Source organism: Erithacus rubecula, assembly GCF_903797595.1.
Source record: "Erithacus rubecula genome assembly, chromosome: 8".
NCBI lineage: Eukaryota > Metazoa > Chordata > Aves > Passeriformes > Muscicapidae > Erithacus > Erithacus rubecula.
Genome location: NC_136659.1, coordinates 27,771,556 through 27,796,889, shown reverse-complemented (window position 1 = coordinate 27,796,889; position 25,334 = coordinate 27,771,556). Strand labels below are relative to the sequence as shown.

Here is a 25,334-nt window from a genome sequence, read left to right as displayed (position 1 = left end):
AGCCCAAAAATCAAACCCCAAACAGTTAGTAAACTATGGGCCTAATCAGCCTAATTCAGCTCTTGCCCAGCAGTTTACCTGGCAGCAGCAGCTTTACTTGTGTAGTTGTTCAAAACATCAACCCCAGAAAATACAAAGATGTCTTACCAAAGGGCATGAACTTTATCACAAATATTAGCCCCTACAAAATGCATTTCTGACAGTCAGTTCATTCATATTGGAGACTAGACTTGTGCTCCTACCTTTAAGGGCAGAGCCGGGGAGAGTCAAACCATTCCCCAGTTTACTCAGTAGCCACCTTTCAGGCAGGACTGACTCATCTGCCCCATCCCTCAGCCTAGACCAGCTCCTCTCAGAGCTACCAAGTGGTGGCTACACCTTCCTCTGTGGGCTGCTAAAATAGCCCCCCACCCTTCACAGCCTCCTGAGTAACTGTGTTCAGACAAGGTTAAGTCCAGTATTTTATTTTAATCTTCTGAACAGAAGCCCTAAAATCTCTCAGACTCCTCTGTGCTATGTCCCATTTGTAACAGCTGCTGACAAATTCTTGTGATAGTTTCATGATCTAAGCCATGAACCTGGAAAAAAGCTTGAAATCATCTGGTAATAAACTGATGAATAATGCAATGAAGAGAAAGCTATTAGGAAACAAAAAGGATTAATACTTGGCAGAAACTTAGGAAGATGTTCAAGAACAATCGGTTAAATTTAATATCCAGCTGCTTTACTCATGTTAGAATTGTAATATTTGTTTGAAATAGACTTTGAAGGATTTCAACTGAAAATCAGTTCCACATCTAGAATGCTTTTAGAGAACAATCTGCCTTGTGTACGTTGCTGATCTCTTCCCCATATTGAGCTTTAAATACTTTAAATATTTAAGCTAGTGGTTTTTATTTCTGAAAACTTATTTTCCCCTTACTGTGGTATAACCCTCTTCTTCCTCTGCAAATTGCATTTCCCACCAAATGCAAGCCCTTCCCCAGTGTCTGAAGCTGTGATAACTCAGCCAGTGGATGTCTTGTTCCCCACTGCTGTCTGGTGCTGGCTGCCAAGATGTGCTCAGCACAGCTTGGTACCAGCCAGTTCACACAGAATTGATATAAAACTTCTTCCTTTTCCTTTAGGAGTTGCAACAGCTGCTCCTTCCTTATTCTGAGCAGAGCTGGATCAAAATAGTCATTAGCTGAGATTTAAACTCTATACTTATTAGCATCACTGCTAATAATGAATATTGACTGACTTTAAGTTTACCAGTAGACAACCCTTCCTTTTCCCCACACCTCCCACCTCCAGTGGCATCTCTTTAATTTTCCATACATGCAGAGTTTAAAGTTTGGTTTAGTTTACAAATATATGGGTATTTTTCAGCTGTTCTTTTCTCTGTAAAAAGCTAACAATTAATATAATATAGGAAGGAGACACACCTTTTAAGCTGGAACAGGAAAAAACAATGCTAGAAAGCAACCTCTTTCTAGCAACTGATGTGAGCACACTCTGTGAGTATAGGGTTTGCTCATAATAACAGAGATACAGGAAGGACTGAGCTTAATTAGGAATCTTTTAGTGCCCTGCTCAGAGCAGACCTCAGTCCTTCAGTACCTTCTCATTCAAAGAAAGTTGCTCAGAGCAGGGGCTCTTTCTCCTGGCCCTGTGAGTGAGGCAAATGGGTTGGCTCACAATCAGTTTCCAAAGGCCAGGTCAAAGATATGTTGTCACTCCAGAGCAAGAAGGGGGAAAAGCAGTTTCAGAGCCAAGTCTTAAAAATTGCCCCTCTGCCCCTTTGTCAGTTATTTGAGGATAAGGGTTGCAATGAGTTTCTTTTCTGGTGTTAATGAAAGGAAAGCTGAATGAAAGATTATTTAGTTTGAGAGCATTATCCAGTCAAAAAATATTCACAAATTAAAGCTGTGGAATGGCCTGCAAACTGTGGATGTGGAAAAAAAACTGACTTGACAAACTTTTCCCATTTCAGATCACTTTATAATTTTAATCTTCTTAATTTTTTAACAAAGAAATTATCAGGAGATGCCTGAGTATCCTTTTCATGAACGGAAAACCTGATATCTGGAAGTAGAAGAATTAGCTGCAGGTGATAAATAATTTGTTTCACTATTGGCCTCTGGCTACCTTATGAGTTTAATAAGTTGATTTTCTAAAGCCTTTACCCCTCCCTTTCCTTCAAGAAAGCAACGACCGATGCTCATGAGACAGCATTTTGTGTGATGTTCACCTGGGAAGGAGGAACAAAGGGAACTTGTGTTACCTCTATTGCCAGCTGGAACTGCTCGTGCTCTCGCTGGAGCTGCTCAGCCTCCGAGAGGGAGCTCGCGTTCACCAGGCTGGCGTTGAGCATGGACTCCCCGTTCCTGATCCAGCCAAGCACCTGCCAACAGAGGATCAGCTCATTCACACTCCCTCAGTACCAGGGTTAATGCAGCCACCTAGCAGAAAATGCTTCAGCCTGCCTGAACAGCAAGCGTGGTCTCAGGCTGCATCTGTGAGCAGAAAGAAATCCTAGCATAAAGTCTTGATGGCACACAGCTGTAGGAGGCAAGGGTCTTATTGAAAAAGTTATTGCTTGAAGAATTAAACTTGCTTTATGTGGATATTTGGATAGCAAAGAGCACTCATTTTCAAGGTTTGATCACAAAAAATGAATGGGCCCCTATGCAAATACCCCAGGGCAAAATCACAAAGCATAATGAGGGAGATTTGAATTTAAACTTATTTTCAGATTTCTTACTGGAATCATAGATGTTGCAACACCTTTCTGCTTCATTTGCCTGTGTGTCTTTCACACAAAGACTGTGTGAGAAAGGAGCTTAGGGGAGGGGAGGGACAGGACACAGTTGGATTCATTTGGCATGGAGTTAAGATGCAGTCGGAATTTCCACCTGCATGCAGAGCAAGGAAAAAATGTCAAGTCTTGCATTTTGTATTTAATCAAGAGGCTTTACTTCAGACATGTTAAAATTATTTGTAGACATGCAATCCATGCTGTAATGACTGCAGAATCACATCCTAAATGTACATAATTAATCCATCAAACTTGTACTCACTCATTTAAGCAGCAACATTTTCTGCTATTTTAAGACATGTGTTTAGGAAATTAGCACCCAGAACACATAGGCAAGTTCTTTCCTGTGTTGTATCAAAGCCTTTTTTCTACCTGTGAAGGTGTCAAATTAGCCCAGTAAAGCCAGAAGGCTGTTGAGTCCAATTCACAGATGCACAGGAAATCCTGACTGCTCAATCACTGCCCTAAATTTAGCTCATGATTTCCAAAATTGACTTTGCTGCCATAGTCTACATAGCAATTTCCCTTTTGTATTATCATTTTCTACAAGGGGTCCATTAAATTGCCTGGAGGAAACAGGGATTTTTTTGTTACTTTGTTTTTCATCCCTACATCATGCATTCCCCTAGTTAGTGCCATTCAGTTCCCTGTAGGGCAAAAAATGACTTTTCCCTAGGAAAAAAAAGGGAGACATCTACACATGTAGCTGATCCTAATTTGTAGAAAATTACATTCTGCTCAGTACAACAGTGTAGAGGATTTAATTTCATTAGTTTCTCTTCCATCAGCAGGTGCAATTGTTCCTGTGGGAAATGCATCACACATTTAAAGGAAAAGCAGTTGAGTTATCAGGTGGAGATTATATTCTCTGGCAATTTCTATAATCCATCAGATTTGAACCCTGCATTATTACCAACTACATGGTACCAAACTCTGAAGTTAACCAAAGGATCACTGTACCTGGGAAAGGCTTGAATTGAGGACATCATGAGCCAAGACATGCTTTCCCATTTTGCATACTGCAATACACCCTGCCTTGGACTATTTGGAATGTAGAATGAGTGTGTATGCTAAAAATACAGCTGTTTTTTTTTTTTTTTTTTTTTCTCTGTGGAACAGCTTTCGTTTCAGCTGAGTTTTTCAAAACCAGACAGTTTGACACAGATTTCACACAAATATCTGAACCTCTAAACAGTGAAATATCAAAAAAAAAAAAAAAAAAAAAAAAAAGGAAACTCAGTCTTAAAACAAAGCAACTTGATTAGGAAGAGGGACCATACAACCAACCTGCCAGGTTTCCTCTTGGGTTAACAACACAAATTCATCCCTCTGCTCAAGGGTCTTGCAGACTCAAATTACCCAGGGGAAAGCAGTTCAGGTGAAGTGATGGATTTCATGTGCCAGCAATGCTGCCAGCACTGCTCCTGGCCAAGGCTGCTGCCACCACCCCTGAGCAGCTGCCCCCTCTCCTTCCCCCATTCTGGGGTCCCTAAATTCCCTTTATCAGGCACAAAGAGCACCCAAGCTCTAGCAAATTTTGCTTGGAAGCATTTACACAGTGACCCCTTTCTACTTTCAGAAGTCTGGAACTTAAATGTTAGAGCCTCATCTGGGATTTGCATCAGCTATTTTCATACTAATGTTTTTCTCTTACTTGTGTTGTTTACATACAGAAAGGAAAAAAAAAAAACCAAAACAAAACAGTTGCACAACCAAAGCTTCTTAAGTCTAAGTTCAGAACCCTTGCAGTGACATTCCTTGTGTCCCTGGTTTAGAATAGGGAACTGGCTGGGGCAGGGGAGCATTTACACATTTGTGTCTGGTTTACAAGACCTGCTCACAAATTGACTCCTACTCATATAGTGCTTATTACCTTTTCATTAAAATATATAGAAAAGCTTCTATTACAGCACCAAGGCACTTCTAGGATAATTTCCTATATTAATAGGTTTACCATTGTTTAGCAACGTGCAGACAGGCCAGCCCTAAAAGATAGCTTTAAACAGACATTTCCTACAAATTACAGATTTTATCAGCTTTGTAGAAACAGATAAAATGAAATAGTTCTGGAGTTAAATATATCCTCAAAGACTTTCTTATACATCCTAACAATTTTTTATAACAGAGAAGCAGAAACACTTTTATGGGATCTTATATAAAAGCCACTTGTCACTGGAGAGCACTTTTACAGCAAGGCATGGGTTGTTGAAGAGGGCAACCACCACAACTCTGAAACAACCCCCACCTTTGACTCCAATTTGCTTTAGTGAGGCTATGCTCCTGTTCAGGGATTCTCTATAATTAAATAATAGCACTAAATTCTTCTAAAACTCTTAATTTATTCCCTGGAACTCAGCCATCTTCACTGAGCACAGAGTCAGACTCCACAGGAACAATAAAGATTGAGGCACCTCTTGTGCAGCCATCCTTCAGAAATGAGAGCTCTGTACCATGCAGTGCTTTTGTCTACTGCTCAGATTAGTCAGAATATCTTCCTTCATGTGTCTAAAATAGACTTAAGGCCTTGTTATGGATACCTGTCCAGTCAGATAAGAAAAGATTTTTAAGTTCAGAAGACAAAACAATCTTTTACCACTCCAGTCCTTTTGCAGCTTCCTTCAGAAGCTTTTACTAATACAGACACAACCATCAAGGACAGCCTCTGGTAATTTTAACCATGCTTAAAACTGCATCAGTTTTCCAGAAGCTATTTGGCATTAGATTAGGATAGAACAAACATATTCAGTGTCTCTCAGATGACTACTTCCCATCATCTCTTGGGCATATATATTTTGAAGCAAATCTAACACCAAACAGCAAAAATAGATGGATAATAAGCACATCAAAAGGATTAAATATACTTCAAAATAACCTGAAAAGCAAGTATAGTGGGACATCTTGAGGATATCTTGGAGCAAATTAGGTCAAGTTCAACACTTCTAAAAAAAATTCCTAAACCATACAAAGATAAATTAAAGGGATAGGGAAGCCAAACAGCTGCAGGCACAGCATTAGAGTTTGTTTTTTTAAACTGATCTCTACAAATCTATTCTGTTATTACTTTTATGTAAGCAGGCCAAGCTCTGTAGTTTCTGTCAGAAATGAGTAGGATCCAAATGAGTGAAAATCAGGCTTGGGCAGATTTTTTCTTAATAACAAAGACCTTGTGAATTACTGATATTTACTATTTCCTCTCTAAAGCAGTTCACAGAACATCTCACTTGGAATTGTTCCACTTTAATGGCCCCAAACTTCAATTCATTGTCTTGGCATTCAAACCCTTGGTGCACATGATATAAAGCAGAATCCTCTGGTAAATGAAACTTAAATAGATAGAGACAGTTAAAAGACTTTTTATTTCCATGAGCCATTATATCAAAATGCAAACACATGTACATGTAGCAGCTTTGACCAATTTTACTCTGTCAGCAGAACTTAACACAGCTACAGGAGGTGTCTTGAAGCAACCACATCTCAACTCATTCAGGAGAGAAAGAGCAATTTGGTAATGAGATCATCCATCATCTCCGATGCACTAAACTGAAAGTGAAGGAAACCTGGACCAGACTGGAAATGAACTACAAGCCAAAATCAATACATTTCCCAATTTCACTAAATGGTTGGGAATATGACTCATTTACAGGAAACCAAATAGATAGGACACAGTAATATTTCAACTTGTGTCTTTCTGAGGGAGATTATAGCTGTGGTAATTTATAGGTTAACAAGAAAAGGGGCCCTTAGTATTCAGCTGAACAAATAAAATGTTTTTTCACTACTGGTTTGCTAAGAGGTCACATAATAACAAAGGCTCTGATGGTCCCAAGCTCTGTTAAGGAAACATTAGGAAATACTAATTCAAGGCAGCTGTTATCTCACAGCATTAGCTCAGTCCTACAACCACTTCATTTGAAGTAGATTTCAGTTGTAACATAGTTAAGGACCAGCAGATATTTGATAACAAGGCAAATAACCTCAAGAACCTGCAGATAGTGCTGCACTGTCACTGAATGGCTGCAGGAGCAGCCACAGGGCTGACTGCACTTCATCTTGGGCAAGTGGGCAACCTGCACCTTCAGCCTTTGTGCTACCCATGGATCTCCTCTCTGTTTTCTGTCATAAGTTAAAATGGCTCTGCTTCATCATAAATCTATCACATACACCTCCAAGCTTAGCTAAACTGTGTATAAGAAACTTCAGGAACCTACAGAAAAGTATATATTTCATAATCATGTTAAGATGGTGATTATAAATATCACAAAGTGTTTCTGGGTTTTGCTTGGGTGGTTTTCTCTGTTTTTTTTGTTTGATTTTTTTTTTTTAATCAGAAGAAAGCCAAGCAGCCTACAGAGCTCCAGAACTTCGTGAGGAGCTGATCTTCAATAATCACAAATGTAAAATGATCATATTTAAAAATGGGAGAGCAGAGCCCCCTCTTATTTGCAAAGGGCCATTCTGTAACCTGTCAGCAAATCAAGCACTCATTTAGACTGCCCACCCAAGGGTTTGTCCCGTGGCAGACACTGGCCCAGCAGTGTGAATGGATGTGATGCTGAGAACAGCCTCCAGCCCTTGTGTGATAAAACTCTCACCTGCTTGACCTCAGCCTGGAGGTGCCGGAGCTGCAGGCACTGCTCCAACCTCTTGTGAGTTTGGTCAGCGTTGAGCTCCAGCTCGTGCTGTTTCTCATGAAGGAATTCCAGCAGTTCTTGAACCTGTGTTGCAAGATCAATGTCTTTTTCACAGATCAGCTCAATGCCTGTAAGATGCAGAGAGACAGAGAGAGAAATCATTGCACTTACTTGAAATTTCAATTTTGCATAACTGTAAACTACTAAATTTTTTGCCACCTAACACATTGATTTGCAACTGTCTGAGTAATTCTTTCTCACTTAACTTTCTCACATGAATAGTTGGCTTTCCCAGCTGCCTAATCTTCATCACTACATTTTTCTACAAAGTGATGTTTATTTGATGGTCACTGCTCATCTGACTCATCAGCATCTGGCCAGTTGGACTGACTTAAGCACAATCTTGCTCAAAAACTTGCATGAACATCAAATTTTAAAAAACAAGACAGAAAAATCCTCCCTTTTTTAGGGTAATTTATACTTTAGAAATGCATGTTGGGAAAAAAAAAAACAACCTAGAAGAGAAAAGAGACAAGGAAGAAAACAGAAAAGTGAAATGCAGGAAGTAAACTCTAGGCACCAGATCTACAGTAGTGCTATAAGTTCAGGGAACTCCATAGAGAAAACTCTTTTCCATCTGGATGCTGGCAGGAGGCCCCACCCCCAGGGGAGGCACCGCCTTGTAGAGGATCATTAACAGCAAATTAATTTAAATTAGACTTTATTTCATTCAGAGTTATTCCACAAATGACATTGGACTGATATTGTCCAATCCTCACCCAGCAGGCAGAAAGGATGTCTTAGTACCACGTCCCCCTCCCTTGCATCCTGCATGAACCTGCAAACCTCTCACAGGGTTGATTTCATGGTCCTGACTTCACCAGAAGATTTTACTAGAGACTCCCTGAGGCCCTTGCTCCCTCCTGGATGTTTTTCTGGCGTGTGAGGTTGTGTGTGGTGGCCACATGAAATGAAATGCAGTGCAGAGCTCCACAGCTCCCTTCTGGGTGACACCGACGCTGCCTTCGCTGCCAGGGCAACTGGAAGGTTTGGCCTGGGGGAAATGTCATACCTGGGACTGAAAACTAATAAAGACCTGATTCTTCCCTTATAAAGGTCTACTGGAATTTTGCCAATTGCCTCGAAACAGGAAGGATAAGGAACCTAATATAAAAATAATGTGATTGTAGAAATGCTGAGAAAACACTGCACTTTCCTCCAAAGCCATTTAATTTCATGGAGTAATACAGCATTAAAAAAGAAATGTCTTAATTAGAAGCTGCTGAAAAAAAGTCTTGAACACTATTTTTGAAATTCATTTAGAAAGTTGTCTTTACCTCCCTCTTTATCCTCCTCAGAGACTCATGACTTTCATTCAGTGGTATCTACACAGGACAGCGCACAAAATAAATTCAACCTCATTACTAACCCTTACTCCTTTTTCCTGGTTTCTGGTTTTATCAGAAAAAGCACATGGGAATGCAAATGATTGGCTTATTCCCTTTCCCAGCCAAAGCAAAACAGTTCCTTCATTACCAAATAAAGTGGAATGGCCCCTGGCTTCCCATTTAAAACTGGAAATTTAATATATGTTCCTATTCTTGGGAGTGAAGTTCTTTTCAATTGCCAGACACCAGGCATTGTTGCTGCAATTAGCCTGCATATGGTTCTGTATCCTGAGGGCACGATGGCTTTTTGTATGCTTGACTTGCCCACACCTACTGGATATTAACTGCACAGCTTTCCCTCCTGCACGCCCAGCTGGTGCAGCTCTGACGGTGCAAACTCATCAGCAGCAAGCAGGGAACTGCCTGGGATGCCATCCAAGGGCAGTGTGTGCTCCCCATGATGAATGACCTGCCCTTTCCTGCTTGTCATGTGTCACACAGATTGATTCTGCAGTGCCAGCACACGCGGTGAGAGCGCTTTTTCTTCCCAAGTATTGGTTGGCAAAATAGAAAGCCTTGTTTCCTGAATAATTCCTACATATTATCTTTACATTGTGTTTTGACAGCTAGAAAAGCACAGCTGACTTTCTGATAAAATGAACTTGGTTGCCATTTTCTTCTACTGCCTCAAACAGGGCAGCAGATGTTGAGTGAATGATATTGAATTGAAAATGTTTTTAAAAAATCCTACAGGAAAGAGTACTGGCATCCCACAAAATGTACATTAGTGACACCTGTACTGCTTGCAGTCTGAGATACAATTCAGTCTAAGGAAGGGGTATTGCTTTTTAACTTGTGCAAAACTGTTCTGAAACTGCTTTAAACCTGCTTTATGCTGAAATATTAAGAGCCTGTGATAGCAGAGTTTTTTATTTGCAATACAAACTACAGTTATAATTAACTAGAACATCACAAAGCAAACGAAATAGATTTCTACTTCCTTTTTAAGCCATGCAATACTTGGAAAATAAGTGAATAATGTTAGCTTGATGACCAGGAAGCAAAAGGACTTTGAATTTTACATGTAACAGGTAGAGACTGAATAAATGTCCCCAACTCCATCTCTACAGTGTATTTCAGGTTTGACTTAGATGCAATTTGTGTAAGATAGAAAAAGGAGCTCTGTAAACCATAAGAGACCCCCAGCTGGGGGCTCATTATGACAATGATATTGACAATGCAAATGGACTTTATTAATCAAACAAATTTGCACAATCAATTAACCAGCTATTAGAGTGCAATTGCTTTTAATGCCTAGACTCAGACTAACTAAGGTGCATATGCTAATAAATTACCTGAGCACATCATCACCACAGCTTGGGCCCAAGTGCTGAATCACTCCTGAATAATTATCCTAAACTTTCCCTGGGAAATGCATTTCTCAGAAATGTCAGAGTTGTCACTTTTGGGAACACTAGGCTCCTTCAACATATTGAGTTAGGCATCCAAAAAAATCGATAACCATTTCTGAGATTATGTACCTACATATTTAGCTTTGCTATCAGCAGCAGAGTTAAAATCAAACAGGAAAAATAGCAGATAGGTTCCTTGAAACAAAAATGGCTGGCTCATAAAAAACTCCAGTCTTGTTGAGAATATTACTATAATATTCTCTATATACAAATATGTTTCCTTATTGACACAGGTTTTAGCACCTGTTTTCAAGTACAGCAAAATTTCAGGAAATGCAACCTGACTTCCAGATCTTACCTGCTCCCTAACAAAACAAAACATTTCTTTAAAAAATAATTACTGTGATGGAAACACATTCTAATCCAGGCTCACTCGCATGTGCTGGAGTATTGGAAGGAACCATAGGAGCACAATCCTGAGCAGGATGGAACTTTGGAGATAGTGGGCTTGCAGAGATGCCTGATTGAATGGATGCCCTCAATATGTACAGAGTTTGACCTGGTGCATCACAGAACCCCTGGATTTATTGTACCAACATAAGAATGTTCACAGGGATTTTCAGACACTCCACAGAGTCACTTCTCCAAGTCTGCATCAGACATGCAAAAATCACGGCTGAAAACCTTCTTTTTCTACCTCCTCAAGACTTCCAAGTGAAAAAGACATCATAAATGGCAGCAGCGGGATGTGATTTTATCTGACAGCCCTGCTGGCTTAAGGACCTCCAAGACAAAGGACAGAGTGATCAAAATCAAGTCAGTTTCCTGTGTGGCATGTTGAAAAGAATAAAGCTCAATGAGTTACAGGGAAGGGAAGAAACTTGGTCAATTAAGGGTGGCTGGTTAGGTAGAATGGCTCTGGAAAATCACTTTTTTTCTGGCTTTGTCTTCTGTGGCTACAGCTGAGTTTTGATTGTAGCAGTGGTGACAGTGTACAATAGGAAGCAGCAATAGCAGCTGATTTCCCAGAGCCCCTGCAAGTTTTCAGCTCCAGCAGTTATGAACAATCATCCCCTACCCCATGCACTGAATAGTTATGATAAAGGATTCAGGAAGAGGGAGTAAAATTTAATCAGTTTTTTATGAAGTATAACTGTACTTTATTGAAGTAAGAAGCAGTAGGCTCCCAAGTACTATCTTTCTCCCTTATTTTTCCATTCTCCCAGCATTTAGCATTCCATGCATAGCACACATAGCCATTACCTTTGATTAACTACAGTTACTCTACATCCCCATGGGATTTCTGCTTCCCTGCTTTTGGGGGCAGTGGATTTTTACTGGGTAGGCTTCATAGAAAGTGATCTTGGAGAATCTTACAAAAACTTTTGTACAGGTCAATTCATTGAGTTGCTAACATTTTGTCAGCAATCCAAAAGAAGTTGTTTCTAACTTCTTGACAAACACAGAATTTATTTATTGTTTATTTTCTAAAAATCAGTCACCAAGGCTCCTGACTGTGCTCTGTTCTGGATCATACTCTTTAGCTCCCATTGATTCCTTCAGGATGAAAAAACAAACAGACAAAAGAGCACAAACATCTCAACCAATGTCTCAGGATGAGTTTTCTAACTCAGAAAGCAGGGAGGCTGAAGCACAGAGCCAGGCATCATGTGGGCAGATCTCAGAGAGGCTCACACACATGGCTCACAGAAATTATCTAGTTCACAACATCCTCCTGAAGCTGTCCTCAAGCCTCTGTTGAGTGCAGCCTGCCAAATCAGGCTGGATACTGCCAGATTGTTTTGAAGGTAGGTGCCTAGAGGTAAAATGTTTGCCAGAGAATAATACCATAAAATCCTTTTTATTTCAAACAGGGGAAAGAACAGGAACTGCTCTTGCTTTGCATTCTTTCTAAACATTTTAGAAGGTTAAAGCACTACACAAGTAACATTCACTTCTGGGCTTTATGCAGTGATTAATCTGAATTATGACATTCCTTTTCCAAATGCAAAATTCAAGTATACAAAAAATTTGACTCTGCAGATGTATTAGAAATTCCATTATGTTGACAAGCATAGTAAAATCAGACAGACTTCTATCTAAATGACTCAAGATTTTCATTTAAGAGCACACCTCAAACTGCTTTTTTACATACAAGTTGCTACCTTTAAGTTTACTCTGAAAAGGACAATTCCAGTATGGTTTATCATATTCCGTTTTTACACAAAACAATTCCAAACAGAACTGGCTGGAAATGAGGGTATCATTTCATGACTGGTTTCAAGACTATCCTATTTGGATTGTTTCCTGGAGGAGTCTTGGATAACTAAATTCTTTCTCCCTTCACTCCCTCTGTCTTTCCCTTGGGCATGTCTGCACTCTGAAATGGGGAACAGGGAAAGGTACTTGAGTCTGCAGAGAATGGAGCCAGCCCATCTGGTCAGTTTGACCCTCACTAAAGTCTATTTGCACTAAGATTAACCAGCTTAGGAGACTAGAATGACTAGACTTCATCCAGTCCTGAGGTCTGACTGCCCAGCTCAAGGTTCTGTAGCTCATGACTCTGCAGTGCTTGTTTCTGAGCTGGAGCAAGGACAAGGAGCTTGTCTTGCCCTCCCCTCTCCATCCAATTTGGAGTCAAACACAAACTCCATCCTGCAGCTGGGAAACTTTCTGAATGAAACTTGAAAGTGAACTTCATTTCCTCAACTAGTTTCAGTCTCAAAGAAACAGCAGATTTTTACATGAAATCCTGAATTCTCAAAACTTGTGGGTCAGTTCTAGGAGAGGAGAGATAGATGCTGCCTGTACTTATGTTAAAGGCTCATTTGATATGTATCGAGGTATTTTTGCTTGCTGTACATTTTGGGGGTTTGGGCTTTTCCTTGTTTGTTTTTTTTTTCCCCCATGTAAAACAGAGATCAAATTGTTGTCCTCACCTGAAGCCTGGACCTCCATGATGTACTGGTGCAAGTCCTGTCCTTGCTGGATGACTTCAAAGGTCATGTTGTTCATGGCCAGTTTGCGCTCGGTGTGACGCTGCAATCGCTGCTCAGCCAGAGTGAGATCTTCAGTATTGAAATCATTCATTTGCCTCAGCAGATCTTCATTCCAAGCATCCAACTCTGCTGTAACCTTCATGGGCACAAGACAGACACTCAGGATCAATGAGATATTTTACTCTCAAACAATGTTCAGATCAGAAAATACTTTGCATTTTGACTCTGATTCAGAAACTTCCAAGCTCCAGATCCTGCCCACTCAATGGTGCCACTTCACATTTTTCCTAGGTGAGGATCCATGAAAAGATATTTGGTCCAACAAAAACTGTCACCTTCCTTTTCCCTGACATATCCCAAATGACACTGGAAGAGAATATTCTCATTGATGGTAGAACAAATATTTCTGAATATATTCAAACTGAATGAAAAAATAACACTTCCAGAATTACAAAACTCCCTGCAACCACACAATCCCAAAATGGCCTGAATGTTTCTAAAACCATTTTGCTACACATTATTTGTTACATATCACAGATGTAATGCACAACACAGAAACATCACACTCAAGGTTTAGGTGAATCATCCACAGATTCACAAATGCTAACTGGCTAACCTGCTAGTAACTCCTGGAAACATGCAAAATCTTTTTGTCTTTCTCTGCTTCCTAATTGTGACACACAGGCTGATGATTATAGCAGTCCATTTATTGTATCTTCTGCATTTTACATCTTTCCCCACAGTAGCCAGCTGGTATCCAAGCCCTCCAGTTTGTGCAATTAAAGCAAGATCCAGTCTCCACCTAAGCAGCCCAGCCTCACCTCAACGAAGGTTCTGCTGCTGCAGGCAAAAAAGAGGGGATGTGCTAGTGACAATGAATGAGGGAGGGGGGCAAGGGAAATGGGAAATAAGTCATATAGTGCAGAGTACAAGTCTTAGAAGGATTAAATATTATTAAATAAATGCTTTAATTCTGATTAATAGGTCAATTCTCACAGCTAGATTCAGGAGAGCTAAAAGTAGGTATTTACATTCCCACTTGTGCACATTGTGATGCAGTGAAAAGTTCTCTGCTTTTCACTAAAAGCACTCTTCAGGGCCTGTGTGCAGTGAGATGTTTACCAAGATTCAGAATTTTCCATCCAGCTTTCATTTCCAGAAAACATATATTATATGCAACACAGGTTTAGGAAGAAGACCCAAATGGACAAGTTCTCAGCTTTTCTCATATTAGAATGGACAGGAGCACACAGTTTTGCACTAGAAGGAAGAAGTGTATGTTTTAGGCTGTTTTTTTTGAGAGAAGGAGAAAGGCAGACTTACTCAATGAAGAACCTGGGACTCAGCTGCAGAGTAGAAGGCAGAGCAGGGATATCCTGAGGGGTTTCTATTTTTCTTCAGCTTGTTCCTTTGTCCATTCCACTCAATTACCTTTAAATAATAGCTATCTCTACACTGTCTTTGCCCCCATTCCTGTTTCTAGCAGCCTCTGATTCATTCACATATCACAGCAGGAGTTCCTGGACTGTGGAGACTTATTGGCAGATTTAGCAGTTGTGGAAAAATGTCCAGAGTTAATGGTGAAGGAGAGTTTTACAAGATACATTTACATTTGGGGACAGATGCTCAGCTAACAGTAATCAGAACTGAGGTGATCTTGACCTCATTTCAAACTACAAACAATAGAATTAATTCAGAGAGTGCAGGTTCCCACAGTCATGACAGTAACACAAAGTTCAATGAAAAGTCCTTTCTGCTCTTTCTAATGGAAAAGCATGTGACATAAATTAATCAGAAGAACTTTTTCTTGGTAACTTCTCCACTTGCCTGCAGAAGGGACACTGATCACTACTGCTATTATTGTTAAATCTACAATAATTTCCTTTCCAGCACCTGGAAATGGTTCTTCCTGACCATACTGGTTTTTGCCTCTCAGGTGTGAGTGTCCAAGACAGGTCTGCAGCAGAGAGGCATCTGCAAACACTCAGGAGAAGGATGAAACCAGGCAGCCAGAGCAGCTAGTGCTCATGGCTGCACCCAGCTTCACCAGGCTGCACACACAGAGGGAGCTGCCCCTGTCCCTTGTGTCCTTGGCTTTGCCCCGTTATCCACACTCCCCAGATCCAATCAGTGCTCCAGCTAAGCAGGAAAGGATGGTACAGGCAGTGAGGACACAAGCTGACAGACAGTGCAGGATGCAAGGCCAGCCCATGGTGCTCCATGTCATGCTGCCAGTGCCAGGAACAGAGGCTGAGCAGCTCTGGACAGTCAGACACATCCAGCAGCAACAAAGCTGTGCCATGAGTGCCAGCTCTGCCAGGCCAAGAGCACAGCACCAGTGCAGGGCAGAAGGAAGGAGGGAAGGAGCCTTTGAGGGCTGATGTGCTGGGTCAGGAGAAGAGAGGAAGGAATCAGACACAGCAAGAGGTGGAACAACACCAAATCTCTCAGGCTCAGTGGGTGCAGGAAGGCTGGGTACATTGCTCTGAGTAACAAACAGATGGCTAGCAGGGAATCTGAAGCACACTAAGGCAAGAAGCAATAGCAGGGCTGTGATAACAACCCAGGTTTCCTGAATCCCAATCTGGTGCCCTGTTCCAGAGACCATGCTGCTTTGCATATCTCATTAAGACATTTCCTTTTCTGTCTGTACAGACAATGCCTTAAAATCCTAGCATTTTCTGTACTTCAAACAAGACAATTTGGAAATGGTGCCAATGTCTGAGTTTACTGATTTGATTTGGGTACAGGGTAAATTATTTCTTTTTCTCGATGAAGAGGATGTAATCAAGCAGCTGTTAACTATAGCCATATATTTTTCAAGTCCAAAGAATAGATGCTTTCACAGATTAGTCAGGCCTTAACATCTCTGATAAAACTTGGACTGCATCAAACAGAAGTGTCCTGTCCCCTAAGCTGTGGCAAGACCCAGTTGCACTGGGCCTCTGTCAGGAATGCTCTCATAAATGAGGGTCACTTAGCCATGAACTTGTTTTATTCCCTTTTGACAAAGAAGAATGGTTGATTAGTTTACCCTGTTTGTGTGCTAGCTTTTTGGTGGGAAGAACTGACAGCATTTTTTATTTACCTTACCTACCAGTGTTAGTGATTCTAAATGGACCTCAGAAACCCTCACATGCAGTGAGAGAAGGGAAGCCCTGCTGTAATAGAAGACCTGAGCCCTGCCCTGTTCTTCTGTGGCTTGAGAAAGCAGTTGTACCACAGCAGAAGGGTTGTGAGAGCAGCAGGAGCAGCAGTGCAAACTCTACACTAGCACCAGCAGCAGCATTATCCCCTGGATCCCACCCTGTTCCAAGGATAGCTGCACATGACTCATTGTCAGCCACACTTCAGCCAAGTCCTTGGAAGGAGCCCTCTCCTTTTTGTGGGTCATACAAGGTCAGTGGCCAAGAAACAGCCCCCTATTACTAAAGGAAGGTCAAAGGACTCAGGAATACTGATGAGAGAAAGCCATGACAAAGCTGTTGGTTCCAAAGAGCTTAGCAAGCACATTTTGTTATTCTTCACTGAAACACATGCTCCTGCTGCCATGACAGTGGGAGGAGAAACAATGCTGGCAGTGAACCCACTCTAGTATGAAATGAGAAATCTGAGATAACCTTATCAGAGAAATGGAGGAAGCACATCAGTAAATGCTGAGTTTGTGTGAGCTCCATGAGATTATCACAGAGCAATTATGGATATACAGACTATGGCAGCCAGGTCTGTTTTCCATGCAGACACAGTGACCACAGTCTACACCACAAAGCTTTTTAAGCAGGAATCCTCTTAAAACAGCAAATTAATATATCCAAATTCCTGCAATATTGCTGCATTTGCTGCCTTCTGGATTTGTCATGTTGCAGCATCAGCAGGAAACATGAACAAAAGGAGAGGGACATGTTCTTCAACCCTGGAAAATAATGAAAGGTATAGAGAAGAGGTACAAAGTGAAAAGCAGCAGCAGTAATAATGACAACAGGACCAGCCCAGGCATCTCATGCCTACATTGCAGCTTGCTTGTGAATTAGGCCTAAGAACCTACCAGAGCTGCAGCAGCTGCTGTGCAAGCAATTGTGCATCTCCAATAATTTCTTATCTAAATCATTAAATATATAATTTTTATGCTGCTGATTATGAGATTTTCTACAGAATGGTGCTTCTGAGTCTTGAATTGCTGCTTGTTTGGCCTTAATTCAGTGTTCAACATCTAAAGTCATGTTGTTTAATGGCAACCAGAAAATTTTGTTTGCCAGTTGAAGGAGGTGGAGAGGGGAAGTGAGGAATCAAGTGAAAGAAGAGAAATGCTATATGGAGAATGAATCACATAGGAGCAGATATTCTGAAGTATGGGCTGAGGAAGGGCATATGAGGAGGAGGGAAGAAAGTTCTATCCTGGGAGCACAAGCTATCAACTCTTAAGAGTGGGCTTGAGAGGGATCTGAAAAAGAATAAAGATGCTCAGGAAGAATAAGCAAATGTAGGAGGCAGGTTGGAACAAAAATGATGGTGAAAGTAGGAAGAGAAGCAAAGGTGAGAAGAGTGGGCAGAAAATGGAGAAGAGCCAGGACAGGAAGAACAGTCACACAGGCACAGAGCAAATCTATACTGAAAAGGCAAGAGCTACCTCATTTCAAGAGAAAAAAGTGACAGCCATACAGCTGGGATTGACAGTGAGTATGGATGAGATGAGAGATAAGATTTGATCCAGGAAGGAATAATTAAAAAAAAAAAAAATTCCATGTCCTGAATGCCGAGGGAATGTCTGTGAGTGTAGAAAGAGAGGAATTATAATAGAGTTGGTAAGACCAGATCTCTAAGGCACTCACCAGAGATTGGGCAACAGGAATGCCAAGGGTAACAGCATTCAGAGCAGGCTGAGGAGAGAGGACAGGTGTGCACTGTAAGTGGGTCTAGGATCAGACTAAGGTAGGAAAGGGTAAATGGAACTGTCACTTCTACAGATCATACAAGCAGAAAGTTTGCATGTTCCTCTTTCTCAGGCCTTGGTTTTGGCTGATGCTGTGCAAAATGACAACACTATCACCCCTTTTTTTGACAGCAGACAGAGATGTCACACTGGCTTAGTGGGGACCTGAGCTACTGAAGTGTGAAAGAACTGTCACAGTGATGATTCTGCTCCAGTGCTTTTGACTCCTTTGAATCCCAAAAATATCTGGGGCAACAATGGAATTCAACTCAAAAACACAGGGTGCCCAGAACAGCTTAGAGCATTCCTTTCCTTTCCTTAAAATGAAGTGACATGCAGTTGGAAAACTCAGTATAGGTGGAAAAGAGAAGCAAAACCTCCCTAAGCATGGAACAATACATGATCCTAGCTTATGAACAGAAAAGTTTGAAATTTCTTTCAAATCTATCTCAAAATCTCTGTAACACTTATTTCTAATAAAGAAGTTCACACCTGGATGTCAGCTCTTAGTCAGTGAGGGGGCTACAAAACATCTTGTACCTTCATGCAGGCAGCTAATGCTCTTGAAAGGTTCTGCTAGTATTATAAACCTGGAATGGGACACTCAAATCAGCTGTAACAGTGGAATGAGCTGCTGTGAAAGCTGGCTCCTTTTTCCTCCTAAAGTCATGCTCAGGGATTGTTGTGAACAGCCAGAAGAGGCAGCAAGAGAAATCAAGGCTGAAAAATTTAATTAGCAGGTGAAATGGAGCCAAAGAAATTGAATGGAGGAAAATTAGATATCCAGCAGGTGAAGATTTTAGTGATCGCGGGGTTTTTGAAATAAAACAGCTTACAAGATTCAATTTATACTGTGCAGTGGGAGCTCCCTTAATCCCTCCCAGGACTGTCTTGGTGTAGGAATCACAACATTCTGCTACTACAGAATACAGGTTCTGTCTAGCATTTCACACTGTAGGAAAAGAAACAATACATGAAAGAGAAGGAGCTGGACACTTCTGGGAAACTGAGAAGAAGTTTCTGTTAAGGTAACCAATAAGTGTTGCTGGACATGTATTGGCTGAGATAATTCCTGTTCTCAGTCACAGCATTCTATAGAGGCCTACAGGTGAATTTGATAATATCTCTATAAAAGCTTAAAGGGAAAAATATGCAGAAAGACTATAATGGCAGTAACTTTCCAGGGGATGCAACTCAGTGCATTTTACCATTTGGTTCTTATACATTTATTCAGCATTTTGCTGTACATTTGCATTCACTCAAATAATGGTTAATAAGCCTTTAATCACTATTTCTGAAGCAAGGGACAAAGTATACTTGACAGATGTTCCTGAGGATATAACTCTGGAGCAAGACTGAGCTTTGTATGTCTAACACACTCAGGGTGGTGCCAGCACTGCTGCTGGTGTCTGCCAGCCTCACCCCTCCAGCCTTGCTCTCACTCCCTTGCAGATCAGCTCCCACACTCACATTCCATGAAATCTCCCAAGTTACCTGCCTGGCTGCACAAGCTCAGTTGAAGTCTGTATCATACAGAAAGACCAACTATATAATCCCAAGCACCCCATGTAGTTTTGAAATGTGCAGTGGCTTGGTAAAGGAATAAAGGAATAAAACTTATCAGGCATTAGAGTTAAAATAAAGTATTCCTAGATACACATTTCCTAAATAAAGGATGGGCTGTCATTTTGTGGTATAAAAACTTAGGGCAGAGCAGCCAGGGTCTCTTGTGTTTCTGTTCTATCTTTTTCCAGGCGTTGCCATAGTTTGGATTTCATAACTTACCCCAAGAACCCAACTGTAAATACCAGTCATTATAACGAGATTAAGGAAAGAAAGAACAGGCAGCACATGCCATGAGCCTGTGTGTCTGTATCCAAATTCTTATCTGCCAAACCTGCCATGACTCCAGTACAACACAAAAGCTGCTTGTGAGACTTAAAAGTCTTAAATGAACATTGGTCTGCCCTGCCAAAGAAATAGGCATGTGGTTCTCTTAAAGGAAAGTATTTTTCCTCAGGACAAAATGCAACAATAATTGACAGATTTCACTAAAGTATAAGATCAATAATGCCTAAACAGATGGAAATAAGTGTTGGTTGTACAGTAATCATTAATCCTAAAGTTTGTCTGGACTCCAAACCTCTGTCAAGATGCAAAGATTATAGAAAAGCTCAAAAACCAGGAGGGCTACAAAACAGATGAGCACAGTGTAAGTTTAGTGAGGAGTGCTAGAGGAATGGGTTATGTGATCAGTGGCACTTATTTCAATATTTAGGGAGAAGAGTCAAAGCAGGGCAGGTTCTAAAGAAGAAAAGACAGACACTTCCTAAACAAAACTGTAAAAACTGTTACCAGGGAAGGGTCCAGAGATTCCCTGGAGCACAAGAACCAACAGGCCCAAGAACACAGACCTGAAGGGGAAAAATGGGAAACACAGGCAGAAGCAGCAATGAGGAGAAAGATGTTTGAGTTTGGGGGGAGGAGAAGGACCCACATTTTGCAGGGAGTTTGGGTGAGTGCAGGAAGGATTAACACAGCTGCAGCAGGTAGAGGTTTTTCACTAAGGATGTGTTCAATATGGCACTGCTCTTTGGACAGATGGAAGGGGGCTTATGTAGACTAGAAAAGGAGAAATTAATTTGACAATCAATCCTACTGGTACACATTATTTCACAATTCTTAATCTATGGAGGATCTAGGCTATTATGGAAAATTAAACCAAAATACATTTTGAGTCATAGCTCAAGCTACTTGTCTTTAGTAGAATGAAGTACTTATTTTCCTGTTTTAAACACTATCACATTTTTCCCTCAATAGCTTGGAATAGTCAACCATCAGAAATACTACATGCTTTTAAAGTATGGTGATGAAAAATCTTTTTGTTTCTCAACAATGGTATGAGATAATTCTGTTAATTCTTCTAACAGTTTCCTACTGACTTGGAATCATCATTATACAGCTGAGGCAACTGACTGCAATCTACTTTCTAAGCACAATTACTGTGTCAATTCAGCTGTTTGAAATGCATAGCATACATGTGTTATTTAACATTTTATTTCAAACTGCCTTTGTTTCATTATCCATCAAACTGTCTTTCTTGTTTAAGCTCTAATTACATAGAGAATTTAAGATACTGACCTGGATTTGTTTTTCACTGTGTTTTCAGTCGAAATTGTCATAACTATTCTAAAATAAAACATTTTCCAAGAGAAGGAGCTTTCTAAATAAAATCATCTGCCTATAGACTCTCTATGAAACATGCTCTCAGTCTTTCCTGTAATATTAATCTTGCAGAGGGAATTCAGATGTTCTTATGATAAAAAATAGCAAATCTATAGTGACAACTAAGTGGTGATTTTCTTTAAAATCCTTTCTTGCTAATCTGATTTTAGAAGACTCTGAAGCACATTTCCAATTTAAAATATCTTAATGTATCACAGCCACTACTTTCTGTGAATGTACAGAAGTAGAACCTGTGCAGAAACAAATCAAAGGTATCCACAAAGTATTTCCATATTGGTATCCCATGTGAGGAGAATGATGTAAGGTACATCCTCTCCTGATGCCTCAGTTGCCCCATCAGTAAAGTTATGCCTGGTGACACTGTTTGATTGAAAGACTATTTACAAAGAAAAAGAATTTGAGAACAGTGATTTGTTTTAATTATTAAAAAATATTTTTACTTTAATCAGCACCAAAATTAAAGGTTCAGACCTTGAATCTGCAGTGAAACAGGCTGAGATCTTAATGAGTAACTCACAAGCGTTCACCATATATGGTCTACAAATGCATCTGAGTGTTCCAGAAGCACATATTGGCTGTCTCTTTTTCTTTTTCCTTCATTTTTGAAAACACAGGTGTCATTTATAGGTATGTTCAAGTAAAGCATTCACACCCATTTACATCTTCAGAGTAAAACTCAATTATTCCGTATCTGCCACACATGCCACACCTACACATGTATCAAAGTAAATTCAGGAAGTAACATACTTTGCTGGAAGAGCAGTATCTGGCATGAAATGAATACATTTATGTTTATACACATACAAAGAATGCTGTCTTTCAATAGCAAGGAGGTTGCACTAACTGGTAAGTAAATGAAACTTTTCTAATTTACATAACTAATAAGCACAGTAGGGCAGGTTTCAGTGAAATGCCTCACTGTGCAGTCACAACAGAAAAGCTCAGATACTCCTCACTGATTCCTGTGTCTGGCATTCAGCTATAGGAAACTAAACACCTGCTTCCTGCCTTTTATTCCACTGTAACTCATCATGCCACATCTTAAACAAAAACTTAACACAGCATTCTGAGACTCCCATCAGTTACCAGCACCCACCTTGAGACTACCTACAGCTTTACAAACAATAACTTCAGGAATGTGTCATCCTCAAACACTTGCAGGTGCTCCCTGAACTGAACAAGCACCAGGGGATACAGCAGGAGGAACACACCCCACAAAAAACACAAACACTGACAAGAGTCTCATAGACTTTGTGTACGAGTTAATATACATTTTATTCTTTTTTCATCTCCTATCAGAACTACAGAAAGTGATTACTGAGATTGACTGCAATTTCTTCAAAAATTCTCAGTCCAAGAATACCCCAATATTTTGATGAATTTTCTATCCAGTACTTTTGATTCCAAAACAAAAGTACAAAACAGAACCGAAATTTTTTTTGCATGAGAACATAGAAATGTCCTTTTAATTTTCCCCTCTACTTTTTTTCCCTCTTTTTAAATAAATCTACTGCAGTGTCTAAAAAGCACACCTTTTAAATATCCTTTCCTTTTATGCATAACATGTTTTTTCACTCTTTGGTTTAAAGACAGGTGTGTATCTGTATCTGAAGAGATACAAACAAGAGATACCTCAATAATAAGTGACACAGAACTTTCAAATCCCTGAGTGACTCATGTCAACAGAGAGGTGTAACAGGCATCTCATAAAGCCTCTCTGCAAAGCAGGCAGATTCCCAGGATGAGCACCCATGCACCTATTTCAGTGCATTCTGGCAGTTCATCCCAAAGCATGCTTTAGGTTAACAGCTGAATTAAAGCACAGCTGTACTCTTTCTCCCCCTGACTGAACAGCTGAGCAGAATCAGCTCCAGATGTTCCTTCACAGGGTATATTCACCGTCCTCCCCCTCCCACCCCTGGGGTCATGCAGCCAGCTCTTACCTCAATGGTGTACTGCTCAAAAATCCGGAGCTGAAGAAAAATGTCTAGCTTAATCTTCCTCTCGTGGAAGAGCTCTTCCATCTGTACCTGGGCCTCGTCGAGCTGCTGCAGGACGGACTCGATGTGGCTGATGGAGCTGTTGTGGGGGGTCTTGTTGTTGGAAACAGCAGAGTCCCTGCAGCAGGGCAGACAGCAGGGAACAGCTGAGCTTGAGGCAGGCAGAAGAGCAAAACTGCACATCTGTGATTCTGCATGCTGCTGAGGAGCAAACCCAGGCACAAGGGGCTCAGGGAAGGTGTGTGTGACACTCATCTCTGCTCGCCAGAGTCCTGCGGCTCCTGAGCTCGGCACTAAGTTTGAGCAGGGGGAACCTCCTTTCTTCTGTGGGGACACTGTGACCTTACACACTGGGGAGGGGCAGAGCACATCAATCCCAATGGCTCCCTTGAGGAGACTGCCTGGAAAACACCTTTAATGCCACAGGCTCACCTGCTCCTGCCTATACTCACATCAAACTGAGATGCTATTCAGTCACCTGGACCTTTACAAGTTAATTTCCTGCATTTGCCTGATTACTTACAGACTAATTGAATCAGAATTATGAGTATTTTAGACCAGTGACTAGGGATGCCTTGGTAGGCAGGGATGCCTTGGATAAGGTAGTACAGCAATGGATACAGAATACAGTGCAAAAAAACAAAAATCCCAACACACCTTTCAAAAACTCCAAGAGAGATCCTGACTTTTCTTTTCACTGGGGGAAGTGAAAGGAGATGTGACTGTGACAGGTCAGATGCTGCTCCAGTTACATTTTCCATTTACAGGCAGCAGAAAGGAGAAAACCCCTTAACTGGTGGGTGAGGACCAAGGGGGAATTTGCTGTACTTGAAAACTTAGCATGAGCATAGAAAAGTCCTGACAGTTCCTTTCCTATTTGTGCTTTCATGTATATTAATGGGCTCACCTACAGCCTGATATGGCTTCAGCAATTTTTTTTCAGTGACTGTTCTATAGATAATTAATATTTGCAGATGTAAAGAACTGAAATTTATCCTCAAACATGCCCTCAACTTTCAGAAGGGCCAGAAAGAAAACTCTGAAGCCAAAATTTAATCTTGGCTTTGGCACATTGGCTAAAACAAGATTTTGATGCAAGCACTCCCTATTTCCCTTGCTTATATGGGAATATTACACCGATATTTCTCTCCAGGTGTTATGGTTTCTGTCCCACTTTGTCTGTTTTAATATTCTTGATGGTCACAGGGTCTCTGCCTCCACATTAGAGCTGCACAGAGGAAGGAGGAATGAAAATAACTAAAGATTTTGAAACTACAGCTTAATCCGAGGCTGCATCCAATCAAGTTCTGTTTCCTTCAGTCAGCACCTGTCTTCTATAAAAGGACATGAAATAAGTGTTCACTCAGATGCAGGATTATTACTATTCATATATTATCTAAATTACTCAATGAATTATTCAAGACTAGTGTTGAATAATCTCTCATGGGATCTACAGACACATTTAGTTTTAGAAATTCTTTTTCATTAAACATTTCACACTTCAAATCATGCCACACTTGCATTTCAGTGACTGATGCAATACAAAAGTTTAAGAGCAGTAATCTGGTTGTTTTTTAAAGTCTCCTTAAATAAGGCATTGGCAACCCCAGCTAGTCTGACTTGAAAAAGATCTTCCTTCAGAAAAAACCTGAGATTGCATTTCTTGTTCTGTCTGGTGATGAGAAACTCTGTCAAGACGCAAAGAATAAATATAAGACCCTTACTAATCTTTGAAAGGCTATGGATTAGAGTTTTAAAATTCAAGGAAATTCTTGGGAAAAAAACCAAGAAAATTAATTTTGGGGAACATAAAATTGGACTCAGTACATTGCTGCTGACTTTATTTGAAATGAACACTGTGCTCCTAAAACCACCTTCAGTGCTTTCACTGGGAGAAAGCTCAGTGAGAAATACCCATTATCTAAAGC

General features: G+C 40.6%; 1 protein-coding gene across 11 annotated transcripts in view; it reads right to left on the bottom strand.

Moving 5' to 3' along the window:
- KALRN (kalirin RhoGEF kinase) overlaps nucleotides 1–25,334 on the bottom strand; it is a 457,536-nt gene that overhangs the window by 150,085 nt on the left and 282,117 nt on the right. For all 11 annotated transcript variants that reach the window (XM_079310809.1, XM_079310810.1, XM_079310805.1 and 8 more), the window contains exons 13-16: nucleotides 23,350–23,524; nucleotides 13,171–13,366; nucleotides 7,393–7,559; nucleotides 2,267–2,386 (exon numbers count right to left, since the gene is read on the bottom strand). In XM_079310809.1, coding sequence (XP_079166935.1) covers nucleotides 2,267–2,386; nucleotides 7,393–7,559; nucleotides 13,171–13,366; nucleotides 23,350–23,524 — 658 coding nt within the window. The remainder of the gene's footprint in view (nucleotides 1–2,266; nucleotides 2,387–7,392; nucleotides 7,560–13,170; nucleotides 13,367–23,349; nucleotides 23,525–25,334) is intronic.